Raw genomic sequence first — 23,453 nt, 5'->3', positions numbered from 1 at the left:
GCAAGAGTGTGGGCTCCCAGGTTTCAGAGGGAGGAGAAGCTAGGAGGTTGACTCTTCAGGTGCTTAACACCTGGATGAAGGCAGAGCCCTGGGAATTTGAAGGAAGGAGGCTGATATGGGATATTTCAAGCCCAGGAAGAGGAGGAAGGCCTTTGGGATCCATCCAAGTCCCCTGGGGAAGAGGTGATATCTGGTTCCCCAGAGGCTGGAGAAGATCTCCTGATTGGGGGACATGAGGGACAAGTTTTAGCGCCATTGGTAACCAAGGTAGGAAGACACTAACAGTCAGATGCCCAGGGGCTCCCTGTGGCCCTAGCCCTCCAGCTCCCTTAGTGGGCCTCTTCCAGCCTCCCTGGACAAAGGCAGCAGCCACCACACCCATCACTGGCCTCCAGGCTCTCCCTCTGTAGACCACCTCCATGCCCTAACGCTAGAGCCACCTTTCTAATCACAGGTGGGACCATATCTACTTACTTTTCTGCACACAGCTTTCTAGAAATCTCCTTTCCCTCCAAGAAACCCAAATGTATTGGTGCGGACGTCTATACACTTCCCAACCCAGTCCCACTTCCCAGCCAGCCTCGCCTTTACCACCATATTCCTTGGCCACTCTCCCTGGCCCCTGGTTTAGTTTCTTGCCTCCATGCCTTCGCTCCTGCTTTTCCCTGTGTGAGGGCTGCCCTTTCCCATGTCTCTGCACATGGAAACCCCTATTCATTCTCTAAGCTAGCTCAGAGAACATCTTTTTTGGGAAGTCTCCTAGGACCCTCCACTGGACTTGGGAGGTGGTGATGTATAAGAGACCAGACCCCAGAGCCAGGCTGCCCAGTTCCTTGTGTGAGCTTGGACAAGTTACTTAACCTGCCATACTCAATGTCCTCATCTCCTAGATGTGGGTGACAATATCAGTGCTTACTTCATAGGACTACTGTGGAGATTAACGGAGTGAACAGAAGTACTTAGAACGCAGCTTGACACAGGTGACAATATTTACAGGTTTGCTGTTGAGGACAGGGTCTGTGGCTTGTTCGTCTTGGTTTCTCGGTGCCTAACACATGGTAGATATTTGTTAGATAATTCAGTTCAACAATCATTTAACACCAGCACCTAGGCAAAGAGAGAATTGATAATAACAAAAATAAAGTCAAGTTAGGGATGATGAGGAATTTTGTTTAGAGGCATGCTCGGTTCAAGCAGATGGAGGGACAGTGACTAGGAGGATCAATGGACAGGGACCCATGTCTGAGGTCGGGTCTAGAAAGAAATATTTGAGAACCATGCACCACCCGGCCTTGTTGACTATCTGCTTCTCCAGGTTTGTAGTACATTCATCCCCACAGCACTCCCTGTCCCTGGAGTACAGTCCCTTCTTATTTGAACAAGGGCACCCTTTATGGCACACACAGGCAGGACCTTCAGGAACCGTCTGATCTTGCTGTACAGACAAGGAAACTGAGGCAGTGGTGGATGTCTTCTTGCCAGGATTTTTGTGCCTGCAGTCATGCACTGTAGTGTAACAATCGGTGTCCCTGCAGTCACCTGAAAATCCCTTTGTCTGCCTCCTCTCTCTGGCTGTTGACATATGTTCTGCAACCAGGCTACTTCCTAGCTCCTGCTCTCTGGATTAGAGTGTCTCCATCTCCTGGCTCCCTTGCTTCCTTCAAAGCCTCCTCTAGCTCTGTCTTCTGAGAATCACCAGGCATAGGCTCAGCAGGAAGTTCCCCTCCACTCTCAATGTAACCATCATATTGTGCCCTTCCTGAGCCCACCTCCTGGTGCAGTGAACATAGAAACTTCTGTCTCTCAGAGGGGCCTGCCACTCCCCATCACTTCAGGGAAAGGAGAACCTGATAACTTCAATCTGTTCTCCCCCTGGGAAGAGCACTGGATGGTAGAACTGCATCCCCAGGGCACATGCCTCTAATTTGGAGGGGGGTGCCTATTTGGGATACAGATTCCTGGGCTCTACTGCAGACTCACTGGATCAGACTCTCTTGACAAGGGGCCCAGGAATCAAATTTTTAAACAGAGTTCCTGGGGAATTCTTGCACACCCACGTTTGTGAGCTACTGGAGTAGTGGTTCAGAGTGCGAGCACTGGAGCCCCATCATATCACTTTTTAACTGTGCAACCTTAAGCAAGTCACTTAGCTTCTCTGAACTTCAATTTCCTTATCCATAAAAGGTTCTCATCTGAAGAAAAATAAAAAGACAATACCAACCTAATGGGAGATTATGAGGATCAAATGAGCTACTAAGTGTTCAGCACCGTGACTGACACTCTGCGCGTCATAAATGGTAGGGACTGGCAATATTTGTATTGCCTATTATTTTTAGGCTGGGCATCTCCTAAAAGTAGATTTCCATCAGACTGAACATTCTGCAAAGGCAGGGACAAAGCCTCCCGTTTCCTCTCCATGCCCAGAGCCCCAGGGGCTCATTAGGAAAGTGCACAAGCTGCTGCATGGAAAAGAAAGAGCTGCTGTTCCCAAAGACCGCTAGATGCCATGGTCCCCACACCTGGCTGGCTGTTAGGATACTTCCAAATCTAGAGGGGACCCCAGAGAAAAGGAGGATCCCCCCAACCCTGCCCCAGTGAGTATCTGTGCTCAGCCCCCTCATCTGAGACCACAAAGCCTGCCTCTCCTCAGAGCAGAAGGCAAAGTAAGTTCCCTCATCTCAGGAGCACGGCCCACCCACCCCCACCTGCCAATCACGCAGCATCCTGAAGGCTTCTTCACTGAGGGGGCTCTGGAGTTCACAGAAACACAGAGGCTGCCACATTCACAAGTGACAGAGCAACAGAATGATAGCAACAGAGCGAGGCACCTTCCTCTAAAACCACCTGATGGCCCATCCTCAAGAGGGCAGGGGACAGGCATGGTCAGGGAACAGCAGGTGGAAGAGTATGGGCTGCACATGCACCATCAGAGTGGCATATCCCACCTGTGTGGCCGGCCCAGACTTCTCAGCTTCTGAAAAACCCAAGACTCTGAGCAACCGCACTCTGCTGGGGAAGAGGCTGCCCCACCCCATACCCACGTTCAACCCCAACTGTTCCTCCCCAGCTCACCCGCCCCAATGGCTGCCCTGGGGGTGGGGTGTGGAGACCCAGCAGGAAAGTCAGCGGGGGCAGCTCGGCCTGGGTAGGGAGTGAATACCGGCCTCAGCCCTTCTCCCACCTCTCGACAAAGCGTGCAGGTCAGCATCTCCTCCATTCCCCCACGCCCTCAGCACAGCCTCCCACATCTGCCCACGGCAAACACAGAGAGACCCTCTTCCTGCTCCACAAAGGAACCTAGAGGAGACCCAGGGAACACAGGATGAGCATTCCATATCTTTCAGTTCCCTGAAGAGAAATTAGACCTGTTCCTTAAGTCCCAGACTGAGGGTGACTTCCAGAAGACACAGAGGGAAAGCAAAGAGCAAAAAGACTGTGGGGAATACAGGCCGGACTCAGCCTTACAGATCTGGACTCACAGGGACAGGCCTCACCTAGACACCAACGCATCCTCCAATGTGGCTCCCCACCACCCCACAAGCTCGCCTGGCTCCCGGACACCCCAGGATGGAAGCAGAGGCTGACACCACTTCAGGCCCAGCAGGAGTTCCTCACAGCACCGTCTGCCAGTGAAATCACCCTGAGGCCTCGGAGGAGGACCGAAATCAGCCCCACAGGCGTCAGGTGGGAAAGAAGCAAAGGCAGCAACACCCCGCACAGGGAAGATGTCAGATGGTGACTAACGGGCTTTTCTAGGCCATTGTCACCAATGCTGGAGAAATATTCCACTTTAAAAATAAGTGTAAAGCAAAATCCAAAATTAACTCTCCCCAGATAACCCCTTTCCAAAGAAAGACCACATCACAATCCACATGTGGTCATTCGTGGAGGATTTAACCTGAGGACATCTCCCTGTCCTGGCTAGGGATGCTTCCCAGGCCCCAGGTCCCAGCCCCACAGCTGGTGCCTGCCAACCTTTTCAGTCCTCAGACAGACCCCAGCTTCATCTGCTTCTCTGTTCTCCCAGAGCCCGGACCTGCAGCAGAAGGGTCCTTGCCCTTCTTGCCGTGATCTAAAGGTGCTAGAAATTAACTGACCACACAGAGGACAGGAAGGAAATCCTCTGAGGGTACAAGCCCCATCCTTTCCTCACCCTGCACATCACCCTTCTTTACTTTCCTAGTCTTGGCCACATATGCTAATAACAAACGCATATGGGGAGTTGCCAGCTATATAATTCCGTGCTTCTCATGAGCTACAGAGGTGAAGAAAAAGTACTAGTGCTGGACAAACACTGCTATCTACCTGCTGAGTAACCTGGAACAAATTCATTCATCCAGCCAGCAGCTATTTATTGAGCATCTACTACAGGCACTTCTAGTTTACAGTGGAGTCAAAGAGAAACTCACAAAGACTAAAGAACACTGCTGAGGGTTTTAAGGCCACAGGTGTTTATACAATTTCTCCCTAATCAAAAGTGAAATATCGTATCCTCCCTACTCAGGAGGTTGGGGCAGGAGGATCACTTGAGCCCAGGAGCTCAACACTGTAGTGCACCATGATCGTGCCTGTGAATAGCCCTGTACTCCAGCCTGGACAACAGAGCAAGGCTCTCTCAAAAGAAAAAAAAAAAAAAAAAAAACAAGGAGGAAAGAGCTAATAGAGTTAATATTTGATGGATCAATAGGCATTTGTTTGTAGCTAACAAGCCTTCAGGAATGTTTAGTGAGGTTTGCTGCTCTGCTAAGATGGTCAGTTTATCAGCCATGTGTAACAGTCATTTCCCAAAATATTCTTGCAGTTATTACAGCACTGCACTAAGCCATTTATCCAGCCACATTTGGGGTTAATTGCTGGTGATAAGAGCAACATAAATATACTAAGCCACAGCCTTGCCTGACAAGGTTTTTATACCAACCACCAACCAAGTTTTCTTCCCCTCTTACACGCCTGCAATCATTTTTAGTGGCCATCACTCCTACTGAATCACCACAATAAACCCTTTAGATATAAACAACTTGCCTTTCAATACAGCCATAAATCATACTCGGTGTCATCACATGACCCCTCCACTGATGAGGGAGGCTGAGGGCAGTAGTTCTCAATCCTGGTGCACATCAGAATTACCCAGAGCGTTACCAAACGCTGATGCCCAGCCACTGTCAATGTGCCTGGGCACTGGGATTAGGTGAAAGCTCCTTGACATGCCTTTACTTCCCACACCTTAAGTTCTGATGGACTCCTTGGGGTTAACCCACCCAGAAAGCCTAAGTCTCAGCCCCGGGCATTCAAGGTGAAAAATTGAGGCTGACACATGCACTGTAATATATGGCAGTAAACTACAAGGAAGTTGAAAAGGCACTGCAGGAACTGCTATTTCCTGGGACTGCTTTGAAAAGAATGAACAATCCTCTTTGGAATTTGTGTACTGATCCACACTCATATTTATTATCCTTCAATATGCCCAGGAACTTGCCTCTTGTCAAGTCTTTGCGGTCATCCCGCATCTTAACAGCTGCAAAGAGAGAAGTGGGGAGGAGGCAGCAGGCAGGAAAAGACACCAGAAGAAAGATTCGAGAAGGAACCGGGTGGAGGGAGAGAAAAATGGGGCAACACAGCCCTCCCGACATGGCCTGACAGCACAGTGGGGGATCCCAGAAAGGGAGAGGAGATGAAAACCAGTGTTTTCTATTTTTTGTTTTACTTATTTTTATTATTTTTATTTATTTTTTAATTAAGCAAGGTCTTGCTCTGTGCCCAGGCTGGAGTGCAGTGGCGCAATCACAGCTCACTACAGCCTCGACCTCCTGGGCTCCAGTGATCCCCTTGCCTCAGCCTCCTAACTGGACCACGGGTACATGCCACCATGCCTGGCTAATTTTTTCATTTTGTGTGGAAACAGGGACTTGCTATGTAGCCCAGGCTGGTCTCTAACTCCTGGCCTCAAGTAATCTTCCTACCTCTGCCTCCCAAAGTGCTGGGATTATAGGTGTGAGCCACTGTACCCAGTTGAAAACCAGTGTTTTCTAGGGCAGAGCTCAGGCACAAGGAAGAGAAGCAGAGCTCTGGTAGAGGAGATGCCAGCCCAAGGAAGAAGCACCCAGAGGGACCCCTTCCTGCCAACGTCAGAACTCCTGTGGAACCTGAGAATGGGCACTACCTGCCTTCTTCCCACAGTGCTGGGCAAGTAGGGATCTAAAAGTCAATAACATTCAGCAAATATTTGGGGATTGAAACAGACAAGATCCCTGCCCTCAGACAGCCAACAGTCCAGTGGAAAGACACATAAACAAAGCTACTGAGAAAAATTACAAACCAGCAAAGTGCTACAGAGAAAAAGAAGGGGATGTTTCTTGGTGTCAGATGCCGCAAAGGCAGGCAGGGCCCCAGAGGAGTGCAAGCCCACACTGCTCACCCAGGGTTCAGCTCAGGCCCCTGTCCCTCTGCAGCCTGCTCAGCTGAGGTGCCAGAGCCAAGACACTTCCAAGCTGGCATCACCTACAGGGAGCCAGTCAAGGGGGCAGATGGATTCCTTCCACTCAGCGTGGTGAAATGCTTACAGGAAAGGGATTTGGCCAGAGGAAGACTGGGGACTAGGGCACATTAAATGAACAAACAAACAGCCTTCCCACCCCCAAAAGAAAATGTGAAAATATAATCTCAAAGATCTACTTAGCAAATGAGTTTCATTTTCCTTTAGCTTTCTTAAGAAGAGTGACAGGAACAGAACTGAATCTGAAGCACAGCTCAAGGATACTGGGGTATCTCTTAGGGTGTTGATGGTGCCGGGGAACTGGGCTTTAGAGACACCCTAGAAACGCTCTAGTAAGCACTAAGCTCTATCTACTGAATGCTACTCAACAGAGAGACCCCGGGTCCGACTTCCAGGGCTGTACCAAGAGGTGATCCTGATGGGTCCCCAGCAGGCTCCCCCCTTCCCTCCCCGTCTCACTTATGCCACCAGAAGACAGGCTGTGCGGCAGCCTCACCCCAGAGGTGAGCAGTCGTAACATCACTTCTGATACCTCTTCTGGGTCTCAGTCCCTACTCAGTCATCCATAAAACCACTCAGGAGCTCTTCATAGGTAAACAGTTGATCCCAGCTGCCCCCTAAACAAACACCAGCACAGCACCAATGACAGCTCAGGAAATGACAATCCATTTAATGCCCATCTGAACCAGACACCATGGGGAAAGGAAGGCCGTTACAAATAAAAAGCCACGCATTCCGAAACCAAACGGAGACAACTGCCTGAGAGCAGCTGGGCCCTCCACACAGCTTCTGAAAGCACCACAGGGAGGACCTAGCACTGCCCTACCTCTGAAAAGAGCACTGGGTTTGGAGTCAGAGATCTGAATTTGCACAGCAGCTCCAAAGTTAACTAACTAGCAATGTAACCTGAATGGGGTCAGTTCACCTCTTTGAGCCTCTTATTTACTCCTCTCCAAAACCACGTCGGCATCATACGTCTGTAACCCGCCTCACAGCTTACAGAGTGCTCTCACCTGCATTAAGTTGGGGCGCCCAGGAACAGATCCAGTCAATCAGGAATCTATCACCCCCAGTGTATACAGGAGAGAAAAAGGACTGAAAAGAGGTCAGGGCAGGGCCAGGTGCAGTGGCTCACGCCTGTAATCCCAGCACTTTGGGAGGCCAAGGTGGGCAGATCACGAGGTCAGGAGATTGAGACCATCCTGGCTAACACGGTGAAACCCTGTCTTTACCAAAAACACAAAAAATTAGCTGGGTGTGGTGGCGGGCGCCTGTAGTCCCAGCTACTTGGGAGGCTGAGGCAGGAGGATGGCGTGAACCTGGGAGGCGGAGCTTGCAGTGAGCCTAAATAGCTCCATGCACTCCAGCCTGGGAGATAAACTCTGTCTCAAAAAAAAAAAAAAAAGAGGTTAGGGCCACTCCACCAGGATTACACAGTCAGGGCTGCTGTCTTCTGGGCCTCCAGGCCCCAAAGCCAATGGTTATCTCGTTTTAACACGTCACCTCGTCAGAGCTGCCATGAGAAGCAAATGAGATCACACATAAACAAGTCCTTTGTCACCTAAAAAATGCTAATTAAATATAAAGGTATTTGAGCCTTTTGGCTGGTATTTGAGCCACTGTCTAGTCCAGGTCTCAACCCTAGGAATGCCCAAGCCTCATCCCAAGAGTTAAATATAAATAATCTGGGGTGGACCTTGTTAAGGTATAGTTTTAAAACTCCCCAGGGGATTCAAAGGTGCACCCAGGATAAGAAATCTCTGGTCTATAGCCCTACTTTCCCCTTCCTCGCTCCATCACTCATACACCCACCCTAACCCTAACCCTAACAGACCATGCAGGATGACACAGGGACCCTCAAGAGGACCTGGGCCTAGGACTCCCGCTAATATGTGACAATCCCCTCTCTGGCAAGGGCCATGTTTCACTCCTTTGGGTATATGCCACGCACAGTAAGAGCTTAATAAGTGAGTACTGAGGCTGGGCGCAGTAGTTCACACCTGTAATCCCAGGACTTTGGGAGTCCAGGGTAGGCAGACTGATTGAGGCTAGGAGTTTAAGACCAGCCTGGGCAACATAGTAAGACTCCATCTCTACAAAAAATACAAAAATTAGCTGGGCCTGGTGGCACATGCCTGTAGTCCCAGCTACTTGGGAGGCTGAGATGGAAGAATCACCTGAAGATGTCAAGGCTGCAAAGAGCCGTGATTGCACCACTGCACTCCAGCCTGGGCAACAGGGCAAGACCCTGTCCCAAAAAAATAAATAAATATGTAAGGGAGCACTGAATTGAACTCAGCTGAGCTTTAGATGCTTGAGCACGGTGGTCTGGGCTGGTTTCATTGTAGTAGTGCCAAAACTAGAGAAATGCTGAAGAGAGACTGCCTCCACAGACGAGGTCCCTGCAGACTTCAGTAGAAGAAGATTTAACCAATGACTGAGTCCTCCACTGACTGAGAGATGTCACAGCCTCTCCAGGAAGCTGGCAGACCCTTTAGTCAGCACATAACTTCTTTCAGAACCTGCATGAAATGCCCCAAATCAAGGGTCCTTGTTTCTCATACTCAGAAAACCTTTTTTTTAAGACCACAAGTTCTGCTGCCACCTTACAACAGCAGCTTAGGAACCTGAAGACAGGTCAGAGTATAAATGAAGAAGGGCCCAGAAAGCCACACATTTTTAAGAAGTAAAAATTCAGCTGGGCGTGGTGGCTCACACCTATAATCTGAGCACTTTGGGAGGCCAATGCAGGTGCATAGATTGAACTCAGGAGTTCAAGACCAGCCTGGGCAACGTGGCAAGATCCCCCTTTTTTTTTTTTTTTTTTTTTATATTTTTCTGAGATGGAGTCTTGCTCTGTTGCCCGGGCTGGAGTGCAGTGGTACAATCTCAGCTCACTACAACCTCCACTTCCTGGGTTCAAGCAATTCTCCTGCCTCAGCCTCCTGAGTAGCTGGGACTACAGGTACGTGCCACCACATCCGGCTAATTTTTTGTATTTTTAGTAGAGACAGGGTTTCATTGTGTTAGCCAGGATGGTCTCCATCTCCTGACCTTGTGATATGCCCGCCTCAGCCTCCCAAAGTGTTGGCATTTCAGGCATGAGCCACCATACCTGGCCAAGACCCCATTTTTATTTTAAAAATTGCCAAAAATGGCTGGGCATAGTGTTGTGCACCTGTGGTCCCAGCTACTTGGGAGGCTGAGGTGGGAGGATTGCTTGAGCCCCAGAAGCAGAGGTTGCAATAAGCCAAGATCACACCACTATACTCTAGCCTGCGCAACAGAGTAAGACCTTGTCTCAAAGCAAAAATTTAAAAAAAGTAATTTATCTTTTAAAAAAACTGTCTTTTGGCTGGGCATGGTGGCTCATGCCTGTAATCCCAACACTTTGGGAAGCCAAGGCGGGCAGATGACCTGAGGTCAGGAGTTCAAGACCAGCCTGGCCAACATGGCAAAACCCCTTCTCTACTAAAAATACAAAAATTAGCCAGCCATGGTGGGGCATGCCTGTAGTCCCAGCTACTTGGGAGGTTGAAGCAGGAGAATTGCTTGAACTCAGGAGGCAGAGGTTGCAGTGAGCCAAGATCATGCCACTGCACTCCAGCCTGGGTGACAGAGCGAGACTCCATCTCAATAATAATAATAATAATAATAATAATAAATTTAAAAATAAAGTAAAAACTGTCTTTTAAATTTCATATCATTCCTCAAGTCCAGCAATCAATCAGCTGTTGATAAGCACATGCTATCAAATGGAAGAGAGAGGCCCAAGACAGGGCCAGGGATCCAACTCTGCAATGGAGGTCTACACTTTATGCATTTTCGTTCTTAGTAAGCAGCCTCCCCACCCCGCTGGTGTTCAAGTCAGACCCGGGTTAGGATGCAGGCTTCTCCACTTTCTGTTTGGATTCCCCTAGAAAAAAGCCCCTGAGACAAGGATTTGAGTACAAGAGACTTTTCTGGGAGGTGAGCCCAGGAAACATTAGGAGGGGAGGAGGGGAGTGAGAAATGAGAAAGGAAGGAAAGAAAGCCCCCAAAAAGAAGAGTGTTATCAAAAGCCTGTAACCACTGTGAGCCATTAGAGATTAATCCTTCCAGACAGTTCTAGGAGACGATGCAGAACACCAGCCTCAGAATAGGATTCCCCCAACCCCGAGGTCAAACGAGCTGGGGCGTTTGTCTGCCAGTGCCAAACAGCCACTGGTTGAAGGCTGCTCTCGGGGTAACTCCCTGGCACTTCTGAACTACCCTATCCGCAGGCCCCAAGGTTTAAGGCCAGCGAAAGCGCTCAGGTGCTAGGAGCTGGAAGTCTGGCTGGTATGAGTGAAAGGTACATGCCCAGGGGATATGGGCAGGGTGCTGAACCATCTGTTACAAGTTTGCTGTGTGACCTTGGGGAAGTTACTTACCTTCTCTTATCCCAGTTTCTGCAGTGGTGTAGAATTAAAAAAATGGGGATACAAAATGTCTTCCTCATAAGGATGACATGAAGATTAGATGAGGTCATGCATGGAAGGGATTAGCCCAGTGCCAGGTTTGCAGTAAAGACTTAATATAGGCTATAGGTTATCATCAATATGCTTTATGAGCTTCCTCCTTTTGGAGAGTGGGGATGGGAAAGAAACATTTGGGGAAGGCTGATCTGGAATGGTCTAACACTACTTCCCCATGGGCAGCCACGCACTCAGTGCCTTGCTAAGAAAAAGTTCCAGAAAGACATTCAAGGGACCCCAAGCCCACCAAGGGTCATTGTGCAGACCCAACCTGTTCTGATGCATAACAACAGCAGAAAACTCCTAAAAGAAACTGATGCAAAATAAAGGAGGCATTCCCCTGGTCCCTGCCAGCCCCCTCAGTTTATTTTATAAAGGATTTCTGACCCAGATGGAGAATGAGACTTGAAAGCAGGCAGCAGGCCAATGCAGTCTAAGCAATCTCCTTCCTGAGGGAGGAAAGCCACCAAAAAAAAAAAAAAAACCCCATCTAGATGCCTTCGGGTAGGCCTGGCCCAGAGGCAAGGGGCTAGATTTTGAGAAACTTCAAGGCTCCTCCCAGCCCTTGAAGAAGTGCGTCCTAAAGTTTGTCCCAACAAACACTAATGCCCTCCCCACAATAGGTTCCTTCGGAAAATGGTGCTGGAGTCAAATGTGTTTGAAAAAGGCTTCATGCCATATCCCCCTCTTGGCAAATTCTTATACCCATTACATATTAAAAGCTTTAATGTCCAAGAATTCTGTTTAACCCAGTATTTCCTAAATCTATTTGACACAGACCGTATATGTGTAAAACAGTCCCCCTCTAACCTCAGTTTTGCTTTCCGCGGTTTCAGTTACCCACGGTCAACCATGGTCTGAAAATATTCACTGGAAAATTCCAAACCTAAGTAATTTCTAACTTTTAAACTGTGCATCATTCTGAGTAGTGTGATGAAACCTCCCTGTCCTGCTTCGTCCTGCCCAGGACATGAATATCCCTTTGTCCAGCAGATCCACGCTGTGCGTGTTACCTACCCCCACATATCAGATCAACTGTCACAGTACTGCAGTGCTTAAGGAACCCTTGTTTTACTTAATAATGTCCTCAAAGTGCAAGCGTAGTGATGCTGGCAGTTTGAATATGTCAAAGAGACGCTCTAAAGCACTTTCTTCCTTTCTTTTTTATTTTTTTGAGACAGGATCTCTCACTTTGCCACCCATACTGGAGTACAGTGGCATGACCACAGTTCTCTGCAGCCTTGACCTCCCAGGCTCAAGAGATCCTTCCAACTCAGCCTTCCAGATAGCTAGGACTATAGATGCGTTCCACCACACCTGACTAACCTTTTTAAAAAAATTTTTGTAGAGACGGAGTCTCACTGTGTTGCCCAAGCTGGTCTCAAACTCCTGGACTTAAGCAATCCTCCCACCTCAGTCCCCCAAAGTGCTGGGATTACAGGCATGAGCCACTTTGCCTGGTCCCACTGTGCCCAGACCCTAAAGTGCTTTCTTTAAGGGAAAATGTAAAAGTTATCAATAAGGAAAGAAAAAAATCGTATGCTGAGATTGTTAAGATCTACGGTAAGAACGAATCTTCCGTCGGAAACTGTGAACAGTATATCGTCAAAACTGTTCTATTTTAATATTAATTATTGTTAATCTCTTACTATGACTAACTTATAAACTTTATCACAAGTATAGATATACAGGAGAAGAACATAGTGTTATGTAGGGTTTGGTACCATCCGTGATTTTAGGCATCCACTGGGGGTCTTGGGTTGTACCCCCCTCGGATAAGGAGGGACTACTATATGTGAGACATCTACGAACAGCCCTCCAACGGGCACATTTAGTGGGAGAGCCTGGGCTGAGGGCGGTCCTCAGAGCCACAACCCATCATCTTTGCAACCCCATGGCCTAGCACAGTGCCTAGTGTAAGGTAGGCACCTAATAAATGATTATTATCTGAACAAATAGGGAGAAGGCTGAAAGAACGACTTAATGATGGTTTTCAAATCTGTGAAGTGATATAGTATCAGCAGTGCCAGGCAACAGCTCTCTGTTTCTAAGAAGGCACACATTTTAAATTGCAGCAGGAGGGATTTTGGAAGCCCTGCTCAGAGTTTAGGATTACAACCCACCAAAATAGGCTTCCAAGCCGAGCTGCGTCGCTTCCTTCTGTGGAGGTGTTGGTCTAGCACTTCGGCAGAGCTTAGAGTCTGCGTGCAGACGTCCACCCACCCCACCACCCATTCATTCATTAGCTTGTTCATTCAAACCCTCACTGAGCACCTACTGTGTGCTGAGCACTGATGGAGGTGAGGCACTGGGTCCCTCAGGATTTCCTCCAAAACCCAAGTGGGACCACAGTGAGTTCTGTGATAAAGCCCAGGGAGCCCTGAAGGGGAAGGGAGAGGGGACCATGAAAGTGTGAGGTCAGGAGGCCACAAGCCCAGATGCAGCAGCTCATAACCCGACCAGAGCAAGAGGCAGTGGGCAGGGAGGGGGGGCCTATTACAGTTTCACACTGACACATGAGGCTGGCCTAAAGAATAAAGCCTCTACTGTCTCCTTGTGCTTGTTTGTCTAACCTACCCCGCCCTTTCTCTTGTGACCATATCTCATTGTTCCCAGAGAACAGCCCTGCCCCCACTTCCAAGTCCCTCCCCTCTTCATACTCACAGTTCCAATCTTCTCTTCCTTTCTTTAAGGCACACTCCCCTTAGAAGAAGATAGGAATTCTTCCCTATCTCCTGTCTTGTTCCTCCACTCCCTGACTTCCTCATTCTCCACACTCTATACCATCCCTTCTAGATCTGGGATGTCTTCAGTGGTTTTCATATCCACTCACCAGACAAATGAATGAATAAACCAGAAGTCAAACCTAGGCCCATCTTTCTACTAACCTCCCCTTCAAAAGGTGAGCCACAGATTGTTTTGCCTCAAAAAGGAAGGGGGGACTGGGGCGAGGGGGCAAGAGAGAGTCCAGGGCTGAGCACCCCTCTCATCCTGTTTTACCACCACCACTATGACCCAATCGCCTTCCAGATCTGCATCTGTGCATCAGTGCACACTCACCAGCCCCACCTGGATGCCTCCCAACAAGTCTGCATGTATGCACTCGTTGTGCTTCTTTTAAACAGGGGCTGAGATGGGCATGATAAGAGGACACCCTGGAGGACTTTAGGAGGTCTTGACACTCTATTGCAAGACACTGACCCACGGAATTCCGGGCTTAGGTGTAACCTGAGCAGTCTTCTTGGCCAATGATCCCAAACCTAAGAGCTGGTCACCAAAATCACCCGGGGAGCTTTGAAAACCAGCTCCAAGTTGTTTTAAATAGAGATCCATTCCTGGGCCCCACCCTAGACCTTCGGAAGTTGTACCTTCCCAGTGGGGCCTGTGTCTGCATTCTTCAAAAACTTCCCAGGTGATTATTAGAAGCCAAGGTTAAGAATCAATGATGCAGTCAGTGACCCATCCAAACTTTCACCAAGCAGTCAATTTCCTCAGTAACAAGCCAAGGAGGTGGCCATCTAGCCTCCACTTGAACACCTCCACTGACGGAGAGCTGGCTACCCAGGAGGCACCAGATTTGGCTGCCACAACCCCAATGGCTAGAAAGGTGTCATCTACCTCGAGCTGAGACTTGTCTACTACTTCCGCCCATCTGCCACAAGCCTACCCTTGGGAGCAACAGAAAATAATGTAGTCCCTCTTCTAATATCTGAAAACAGGGATCCCAGCAATAACACCTTGCCCTTCGCGTTAGGTTTTCTTACCTGATACGGTCTGCTTTTCCCCCAGCTAAATATCCTCCATTCTCTCAAATGCTCTCTCAGAAGTTTCCCCTCCCCTTACAAAACTGGTCACTCTCCTTTGAAGTCTAGAATCGGAGGCCATTGTATTTCAGACCAGGCCTCAATCCTCTGATGAACTGGATAAGGCTATAAACCTAACCAAGATCCTGTGGGCCTTTTCTAACAGCCATTCCAAAATGCGGGCTCACATTAAGCTCACTGTCCGCTAACCAGAAACCCCCAGACTTTCTTCACAATGCTGTAAAAGGAGATCTTCCCTGTCCTACATTTGGATATTGCCTTAAGAAGGGGGGAAAAAAAAAAAAAGCAGGGCTTTCCAATTTTGCAATTTTGTGTTTGGGAGAAGAATGAATGCTGATCCTGCCTTCCATGAGCCAGCTACCCTCATCCGATAAGCATGGATGAGAGAAGGATGCTAGGGCCTCACTTATGTAACTATACCCAAGGGACTTACGGGCACCATCATGTTGAAGCCCACAGAGCAAACTTTTCATTCTCAACGCAGGCTACACTCCTGGGAAACACATGACAGCAGGTTGCACCCACCACCAAGATAAAGTGAACTGAAGTAGCAGGCAGCAGCCATGGACAGGAGGCACTCAGCAAGAGGTTGTGCCATCACGGGAGGCTCCCTCCTCGGGTCCCTGTTTGGTGAGGACCAAGGTGGCAGTTCCATTCACACCTCTTGTGGGAGAGGAGGCCTGGCCCGAGCATGGGCCACCATCCTTCGCGTGCTCCAGCCACACCCTCGGACAGAGGGACTCATGGCCAGAGCTTGAATGCACAGGAGAGTTCCTGTCCAAGCCTTGAACACTGATTTTGAAACTCTCTGTGAGGTTGATGGGGTTTAACGCATCATCCACGTCCTCATTAAAGACAAACACGAACACACTGTTCTGTGCTCCCACAGCACACAGACCTCACACTCCTGTTGCAGATGAACACTGAGATTGAATTATTAACAGTGTACATTCCCACAAATACAGCAGCTGGGCACTGTGCTCCTCCGCTGAGTCTCCGCCATTCCTGAAGTCTTCCCTCAGGGATGAAGGCACTCTAGGGATCTAGAAGATGACCCCCACCCCAGCCACTTCTGCTCCCCGCAAATATCCCCTCCTAGCTTCTGGGAGAAAGAAGCGATCTAATAAACAATCAATAAATATAATCGGCAAATACAGTCAGCCTTGAGGTAAGAGAAGCAGACCCTCCTCCACTCCAAACCCAAAGCCAACCCCCAACCCCAGCTTGCTGCTGCACTGGAGTTAAGCCTGCTGCTGAAGTTCACTGCCACCAAATTTCTCCTATCCAGAAATGCAGATGATAGGGGAAGTAATTGGTGGCAGACGATACCCAGGCCTGTGGGTGAAAGTATCTTTCTCCAGTCTACCCAGCGTCTCACATTGGGCAGTCAGAGTGATCCACCAGACAGGCCTCTGGGCCAAGTTCCAGAGCAAGGTGGCAGCTCTTCAGCAGGGCTTACTGGGCTGGGCTGCTAAGCAGGTGGGTAGCAGGAAAGGTTCTTGAAAGAGAAGAGAGGGACTCCATGGAGTCAGAAGAGCCCCAGGTACTTCCCTGGGGAGCCAGAGGTCAAGGTCTGAAGAACCATCAAGACCCAGGACCAGAAAAGCAAATGGCCAGGGGAAGCCAAGTACCAGCCAAGAATAAATAGGACAGGCTGCCATGATCTTTCAAAGTTAACACAAAGACTTCCCAGGCCCACGTCCACCACCTGGGTCAGCCTCATACCAGATAGACAGATGTGCACATGCTCACATACACACATGCACCCCTGAACAGCCACAGCCTCGAATCTTGGTCCATATCCCTACCCCCACCCCTCACTTGCCTCCTCGCTACAGACACACGTGCTCACAGTCATAGAATTTCACCCACACAGCGCCTGTGTCTTTCTGATCACTGGAACAACTGGTGACAGTTGTAGGTTCAAACAAGCACAAAAGAAGAAATGCAGGAAATCACTGAGTGCCTCTGCAAGGGGGAGGGGGAAGCGCCTAAGAAGCTGAGGAAAGACAGGGTGGGGTGGGAGATGGGCTGTCCCACACTGCAGGGAAAACCCCTAGCGGCTCCCCCAAGCTCATGGGGATCCACGTGGGGTCAGAATCTTCTCCTCAGAAACCATATCAGGCAGGTTGAATGTGGATGCATAATAATAATATCCCATATTTGAACAGGACTCTCCACTTTTCAAAGAGCTCTTCCATCCATTATCACCTACAGTCACGCCAGACCATAAAGCTGCTCATCTCCTGGAGTGCAAATGACCATCCCGCCCCCACAGGACACAACGATGCCTTCTCCAAAATAATCGTTAATAGCTAAGCATATGTAATAGTTGTGTGAGCATGCTTGTTTTTGTGTGAGTGCGTGCAGAAGCTTTATGTAGCAGAGTGGGATACAGTCAAACAAAAATGAGGTTGCCATGGCAACAGGCTCCGGCATCATTGCAGCCTATTAACACAAGTGAGGAATGTGTTTGGCAGATGCTCCAGTGTTATTTATGGTATGGGTGTAGCAGAGGGACTTCTAACAGGCAAAGGAGGAGGAAAAAAACAACCCCGTGACGCTCCTACTATACCCCAGCGAGGAGACAGGAGACGACAGTGAGACAAGAGCACAGAAGAGGCTGAGAGGCCTCGAATGGGGACAGAGAGATGGGAAAGCAGAGCCTGCAGGAAGGCAGCAGAGAGGCGAGGTGGGCAGACAGTAACAGGGATCAGAGGGAGAGGGAAGAGAAAGGAAGTCAGAGAGGAAAGGAGCAGGCAGAGAGAGAGAAGGAGCCGAGGGGGAGGGTGACAAACACTAGGGACAGAGCCAGAGGGACAGAGAAGGGAAGAAACACCATCCTACCAAGAGGGACTGTGGCACCTTGTGTCCTGTTCCTCCCTTGAGTCAAAACCGTCAGGAGCCACTGGTTAAGAAACCAAACGCTTCTCCTAATTGGAGCCAAGGGCAGAGCCCCACACATAAGAGAGGCTGAAGAAGAATAAAATACACAGGTCAGATAATGATGTTGAGGACCTGAGCAAACGGGGAGGGGTCCAGCCTTGCAAGAGGAGCAGTGAAGAAATGCCAGTCCAGTTTACTGAGGGCCTACTATGTGCCCAAGCCACCAAATGGAGAATTCCCAAAACCCCAACATAGGAACTGCTCATTGCCACCCATTTCCCTGGACATGTGTCTCATCAAAGAAAAGAACAAGGCATCTAATCCAAACCACTCTCACACGCCTGCTGCTCTGGAGTAACCTGAGGCAGAGGTTGATGCTGGACTTCCCCCACCAGCCAGCAGGGTTTGCTCAAGAAAGACAAATTTTATATGAAGCATAATCAAAAGGGTAAATCAAGTACAAACAAAAAAAGATACAGTTTTCTCTGAAGCCAAATAGAGGAAATGTTTGCATTCCCTTGTCTTGAACCACTCATAACAAGCTCTGCACCACTCAGAGCAGATCATATAAAGTAAGTGTAAATCCACCCAAAATCCTACAGCCTTGCAAAGGTCTAAAGACCAAAATGGGTAAAAGAAGAACAGGGCAGGAGCCAGTGGGGGTGGGGAGAGAAGGGAGAGGGATTTGCCTAAGGAACCAGAAGGGGAAGTCAGTCAGACAGACAATCTGTTGCTGCAATGGTATTTTCATGCTAAGGTGGAACTGGGGTCCCCCAGGTTCAGCACCCCTTTCCTGGGATCTGACTCCAACCTCCCTCAGGAGAAACCATACCTATAGCTGTAAACAGACCTTGTGTCCCAAGTTTGGTTCACAAAATACCCTGAATTATCCTGAAAATCTCCACATGGATGACATGCCCCTTCCTCTACAGAAAAGCTACATCCACCCAAGTCAGGAGCAGTCCCCAAAGATACAACAACCGCCTGAAAGCACGAGTCCTCGGGTCAAAAGAGTTGGGGCTTTTATAAGCACTGACAATGGTAGTAACTTTTAAACCACCACCTCTCAAAAGGCTTCTTCAAAGCTAGTCTCTAAATATTTTTTTTTCTTCTGATCTCAGATCAGAAAAAAACTTTTAACTTAGCATCAACAGCCCCACCTACTCCACTCACTGGACCCCAACTATACTGGCAAGCAGTGATTAAATTCCTACTAAGTACTCTGCACTGTGCTAGGTAAGGGTGAGAGAATGGAGGAGGAAAAACACATATACCTTGGGATTTGTGCATCCATGGAGGTTACACTGGACAGACAGCAAGACCAGTGGACACTGGAGAATGAATAAGTGCTCCACTCTGTGCCTCTGACTCTGTTGTTAATCATGCAGAAGACCAAGAGACCAGTGTGGTTGGAATGGAAGGAGAAGGTTCCTTGTAGGGGTACGGCTTGGGGCAGAGAATGTTAGAAGTGGAAGGGACATAAACAATCCTCTCATTCTCTAGAAAAGGTAGCAAAGGCCCAGAGAGCTTGTGTGTCCCCTCCCTCCCAGTCACAGAGCACCTTGCAGGTTCAGCTAGAGCCCAGAGCCCTGAAACCCGTAACAGTGCTATTCCCTGTGGGAGAATACTGTGTCCAGGAAGCCAGGGGGCACAGGAGAGCAACTCAAGAAAGATGCGGTACTCAAGAGGATAAAAGTCTAAGGGAAGGCACTAGAAGACGAGACATGGAGGAAAGCAATGACAATGGAAAACCCTTAAGAGGTTCTATTCGAGAAGGCAGACACCAGTGGGGGGATGTGTGCACTGGGGTCCAAGGTGAAGAGACTTGCCTGTAGCAAGGGCCCAGTGGACTCTCACAGTGGAGCAGCATGCAAACAAGCAGGTTCAGAAGCAATCATGGATGAGGACCAGGAAACCAGACCACAGGACACTAAAGGGAGATATGGTATGGATGTCAGGGGGCTCCTCTCACCCTGAGGTCAGGATGGCCAACATGCCCCTCTCCCAGAAGCCTTTAAGAGAGTCACCAGTTAACCAGGCAAAAGTTGTATTTCTTCCTGAACCTACAGTTCTAGGCTCAGCCAACAAATCCCAGCAGGGATAAAATGTCCCTACCACAAGCAATGACCAGGGGCACCCACTTGAAGGGGTCATGATGTTCAACAACAGCTTTCTGCTCAGGCCGGAAGGGGAATTGCCACCACACACATCTCAGAGGCTCCTTCCCACTTTAGCTAAGGGCAGCTTTTTGGCTTGGGGCACTTTGCTAAGTGAAACAAACTTGTCAGTCCTCCTGCAAGTTCAGGGATATCTCCAGCTTCCAAATCCCCAGACTTAGACAGGTGGCAGGCTCATGCTATCTCCTCCTTACCACTGAGCAAGCGGTGCAGGGTGTCCCCTCACCAACCCTCTATCCAGGTCTGGATTAACAAAGCAGCAGTGGCACTCAGGAGGGGGTGGTTGCTAGAGGGTCCAGCCAGTTTTGTTAGAGGCCTTTTGTATATAAGAACAGAAGCTCAGGAAGAGATGGGAAACACTCCTTATCATTTTCTCCTCCAACCTTCCTTCCTCACCATTTCCACAGTGATGGCTACAGTTCAGTATACGTTATCTAAGGGGCAAGGAACACTGCAAACGACACAAGGGCAGTCTTTTTGTAAACGAAGCCGCTGCGGCTCAGAGCGGGGTAAGAAGCTCCCAAACAGCCTACATGGCCAAGCCCTGTCTCTCTGGCTTTTTCACCATTCGAAAGGGTGAGGGTGGGATCCCTTTCTTTGGAGTCAAGCTGAGGCCTGCCCGCCCTGCAATCCAGCCCCGGTGGCCAGGTGGGCCCCTACCTGCTTGAGCAGGAACTGGTCCTGGGCGTTGGTGCGCAGGGCGATGACCAGGTGGAGGGCGGACAGGAGCACCCCGCTGAGCACCGCGGCCCGCATGCGCACGGGCAGCAGCGTGTAGATGGTGTAGATGAAGAACACGGTCCACCAGATGCCCTCAGAGGCGCTGCGCGGCTGCGGCAGCAGCAGGCCCACCACCTGGACGGCCAGCACCACGGCGATGAGCGCATAGCAGGCCAGGCCCATGTGGTCCTGGTGGAAGGCGGCGCGGTTGCAGAGCACAGCCATGATGAGGATGACGCCCACGGCGGCCGCCAGCACGGCCAGGTAGGGCAGCTGGAGCGGGGGCCGCGCCGCGTGGAAGGCCAACATGACCAGGCACACGAGCACCAGCACGGCCATGAGCATGGTGAGGCTGCTCTGGTTCAGGCGGAAGAAGTAGCGCTGGTACAGCCGCTCCAGTTTGTCCGACGGGAACTTCTTGGAGCGGAATATCTGCAGCAACGCCAGGCAGCAGGCGCCCAGGGACAGCACCGCGCCGGGCCCCGCGCCCGAGCCCGAGTCTGCCGAACTACCGCCATCCCCGGACTCCTCGCCGCCCTCGACGGCGCCGGCCTCCAGCTCGTCGGCCGCGCGCCCCTTGCCCCGCCGCTCCTCCAGGCCCACCTCCACCGAGCGAGGGCGCACCTCCGTCCCGCCCGCCGAGGCAGCCGCCGCCGCCGAGCCGCCGCCGCCGCCCGCAGGGGGCGCCCGGGTGCTGCCCCCGCCGGCCGCGCCCCGCCGTTGCCGGCGGCTGCCGCGACCGCAGTCGTCGCCGCCGCGCTCCTGCCAGGCGGACTTGGAGCGGAAGCTGAAGCCGAAGCCCCCGGCCAGGGGATCGTCGCCACTCAGCGGAGGATCGTCGTCGTCGTCGCTGCGCCAGCGGCTGGCCAGGCGCTGCTGCTGCTGCTGCTGCGGGGTCACCGCCCCCCCGGGTTTCTTGGTGGAGCCGCGGGCAGAACCCCCGGGGGCATGGGGGTAGCCATTCGCGCGGGAATCGGCCTCGCCCCACGCCGAGCGGTGTTCGGGGCCTCCCCGGGGCGCCGGCGTCGCAGTCTTCTGCGCCGCGTAGCCCGGGGGGCTCACGCTTTTGGAGCTGGACATCCCCCCCTCGGCCTCGTAGTCTCCTTCCTCCTCCTCCCCCGGAAGCCGGGCCGGGGGTCTCCAAGGGGAGGGCGGACGGCCGAGCAGGGGGACCAGGCTAGGGTCACACGTCGAGGGCGGCCCGGGGCCCTGCGCCGCAGCGGGGCATCTTGGCACCCCCGTCCTGAGCGGAGGAGGAGGGCACAGCCCCGAGGTGAGAAGTAGCTGAGGATCCTCGTCAGAAGTCCCAGGTCCGAGATGGAGTTGCCTCCGAGGAGGGGTCGCGGGGACTAGTCGGGCTGCTGCTGCGCCGCACGCGGAGAGACGTCCGGGATCCTGGCTCGCGTCGAGCTCGACGAGGGCCGGAGTTGCGGACGAGGCGGGAGTTGGGACGGAGCGGTGTCCTTGCGGGCGGTGCCTCCCCGGACCGGCAGTGCCCGGGCGCGGCGCTCGCAGATTCCGCCTAAGCGGAGCCCAGCTGCTCTCGGGGCTCGGCGGCGGCGAGGGAGGCTCGGCGGGGGTCCCGGCGAGGAGACACTGCGGGTGCCCTTTCCTCGCAGCGGACTGGGAGCGACTGGGAGGTGCGGGCGCCAGCCAGCATTATTTTCTTACGAGGGGTGGGGAGGTGGGATGGGAGGTGGAGAGGACGGGGGAGGGGGCGGCGGGCGGAGCAACAGCTCCGGAGCCCCGGGGGGGAGGGTCCTGGAGCCCGGGGGGGCCGTCGCCCGCATCCCCCACCTCCCGCGGCGAGAGTGGAAGCGTGGCCCCGGCAAAAGCCGAGCCGAGCCTTCGGCGCGTCCGCGCAGGGGGCGGGGTCCGGGTCCGGGACCGGCTCCTGCGGTGCGGCCCTTCCCCTCTCGCCTCCCCCTTTCCCGCAAACGGAGCGGGGCCGGCCGGGACCTGCCGGCCCGGAGAGCTGTCGCGCCCGCTTCGCAAGCCCCGAGCTCCTCGCCGCCGGCTGCGGGCCCACCGCGGCCGGTGCGGAACGACTAGGCGGAGGACGGAATCCGGCGCAGCGCTGCCGCCGTTCTGCCCCAACGCAGGCAGGCTTCTCCCGAGGAGTAAGGCATCCAGAGATACAGGGCCGGGACTCAGAAGCAGCCGGCCCAGAGGGGCCCGCCTGAGAGCCGCGGCGCCCGGGAGGCGCTCCGGGGGGGCCCGCGGGAGCCCGGCTCAGGGCGCGCCATGCACGCTTCGGGCCCTGCGCCGCTCCGGCCGCTCGCGCCGCTCCTCCCTTCTCGCCCGCTCGCCGCCGCCGGAGAGCCCTCCGCATCCCCTCCTCCCGCTGCCTCCCCGCCCCCCGCGCCGCCCGGGCCTCGGCTCACAGCGGCGCGAGGCCGCCTCCGCCCCCGGCCTGGCCGTGGCCCCAGCCTCGGCGCCCCGCGGGCATCCTCAGGCCTGGCCGCTGGCACCCCAGTTCCCCTTCCTCACCTAAAATTCTCGCTGCGCCCCTCCCTCCCTGGGACCAGGAGCCGCATCCAGCCTGCGGTCCCGTTACCAGACCTGGGTGGAGCGCGGTCTTCTCCCGCCCCCGGCTGGGGCTCCAGCGCCCCCAGTCCTAGCTCCCCTCTTTTGTATCCCCCTTTAATCCCCCTCCCCCCATTTAGCCCAACTTCAGCCCCAGCGCTGCGCCCCCCTTCCCTGGCCCGGCTCGATTGGCCGCTTCCGGAGCTGTCAGACTTCAGTCCGGCGCTCTTATTGGGCGATTCTCTGGCCCGGCGGCTGTGCCGAAGGAGGGCGTACCGGGCGGGGGGCGCCTGGGAAGCGACTGCCTCAAGGAGAAGGAGAACAGAGTCCC

The 23,453-nt window shown here is 52.2% G+C and overlaps 1 protein-coding gene across 1 annotated transcript in view; it reads right to left on the bottom strand.

Annotated features, from left to right (window-relative positions):
- Nucleotides 1-22,448, bottom strand: part of ADCY5 (adenylate cyclase 5) — a 165,491-nt gene extending 143,043 nt beyond the window's left edge. The window contains exon 1 of the mRNA XM_050781583.1: nt 20,537-22,448. Coding sequence (XP_050637540.1) covers nt 20,537-21,676 — 1,140 coding nt within the window. The 5' untranslated portion in view covers nt 21,677-22,448. The remainder of the gene's footprint in view (nt 1-20,536) is intronic.
- Between the last annotated feature and the right edge of the window lie 1,005 nt (nt 22,449-23,453).

The sequence above is a fragment of the Macaca thibetana genome, chromosome 2 (assembly GCF_024542745.1).
Source record: "Macaca thibetana thibetana isolate TM-01 chromosome 2, ASM2454274v1, whole genome shotgun sequence".
Lineage (NCBI taxonomy): Eukaryota > Metazoa > Chordata > Mammalia > Primates > Cercopithecidae > Macaca > Macaca thibetana.
The sequence above is the reverse complement of the archived record's forward strand: the minus strand, read 5'-3'. Positions and strand labels throughout refer to the sequence as shown.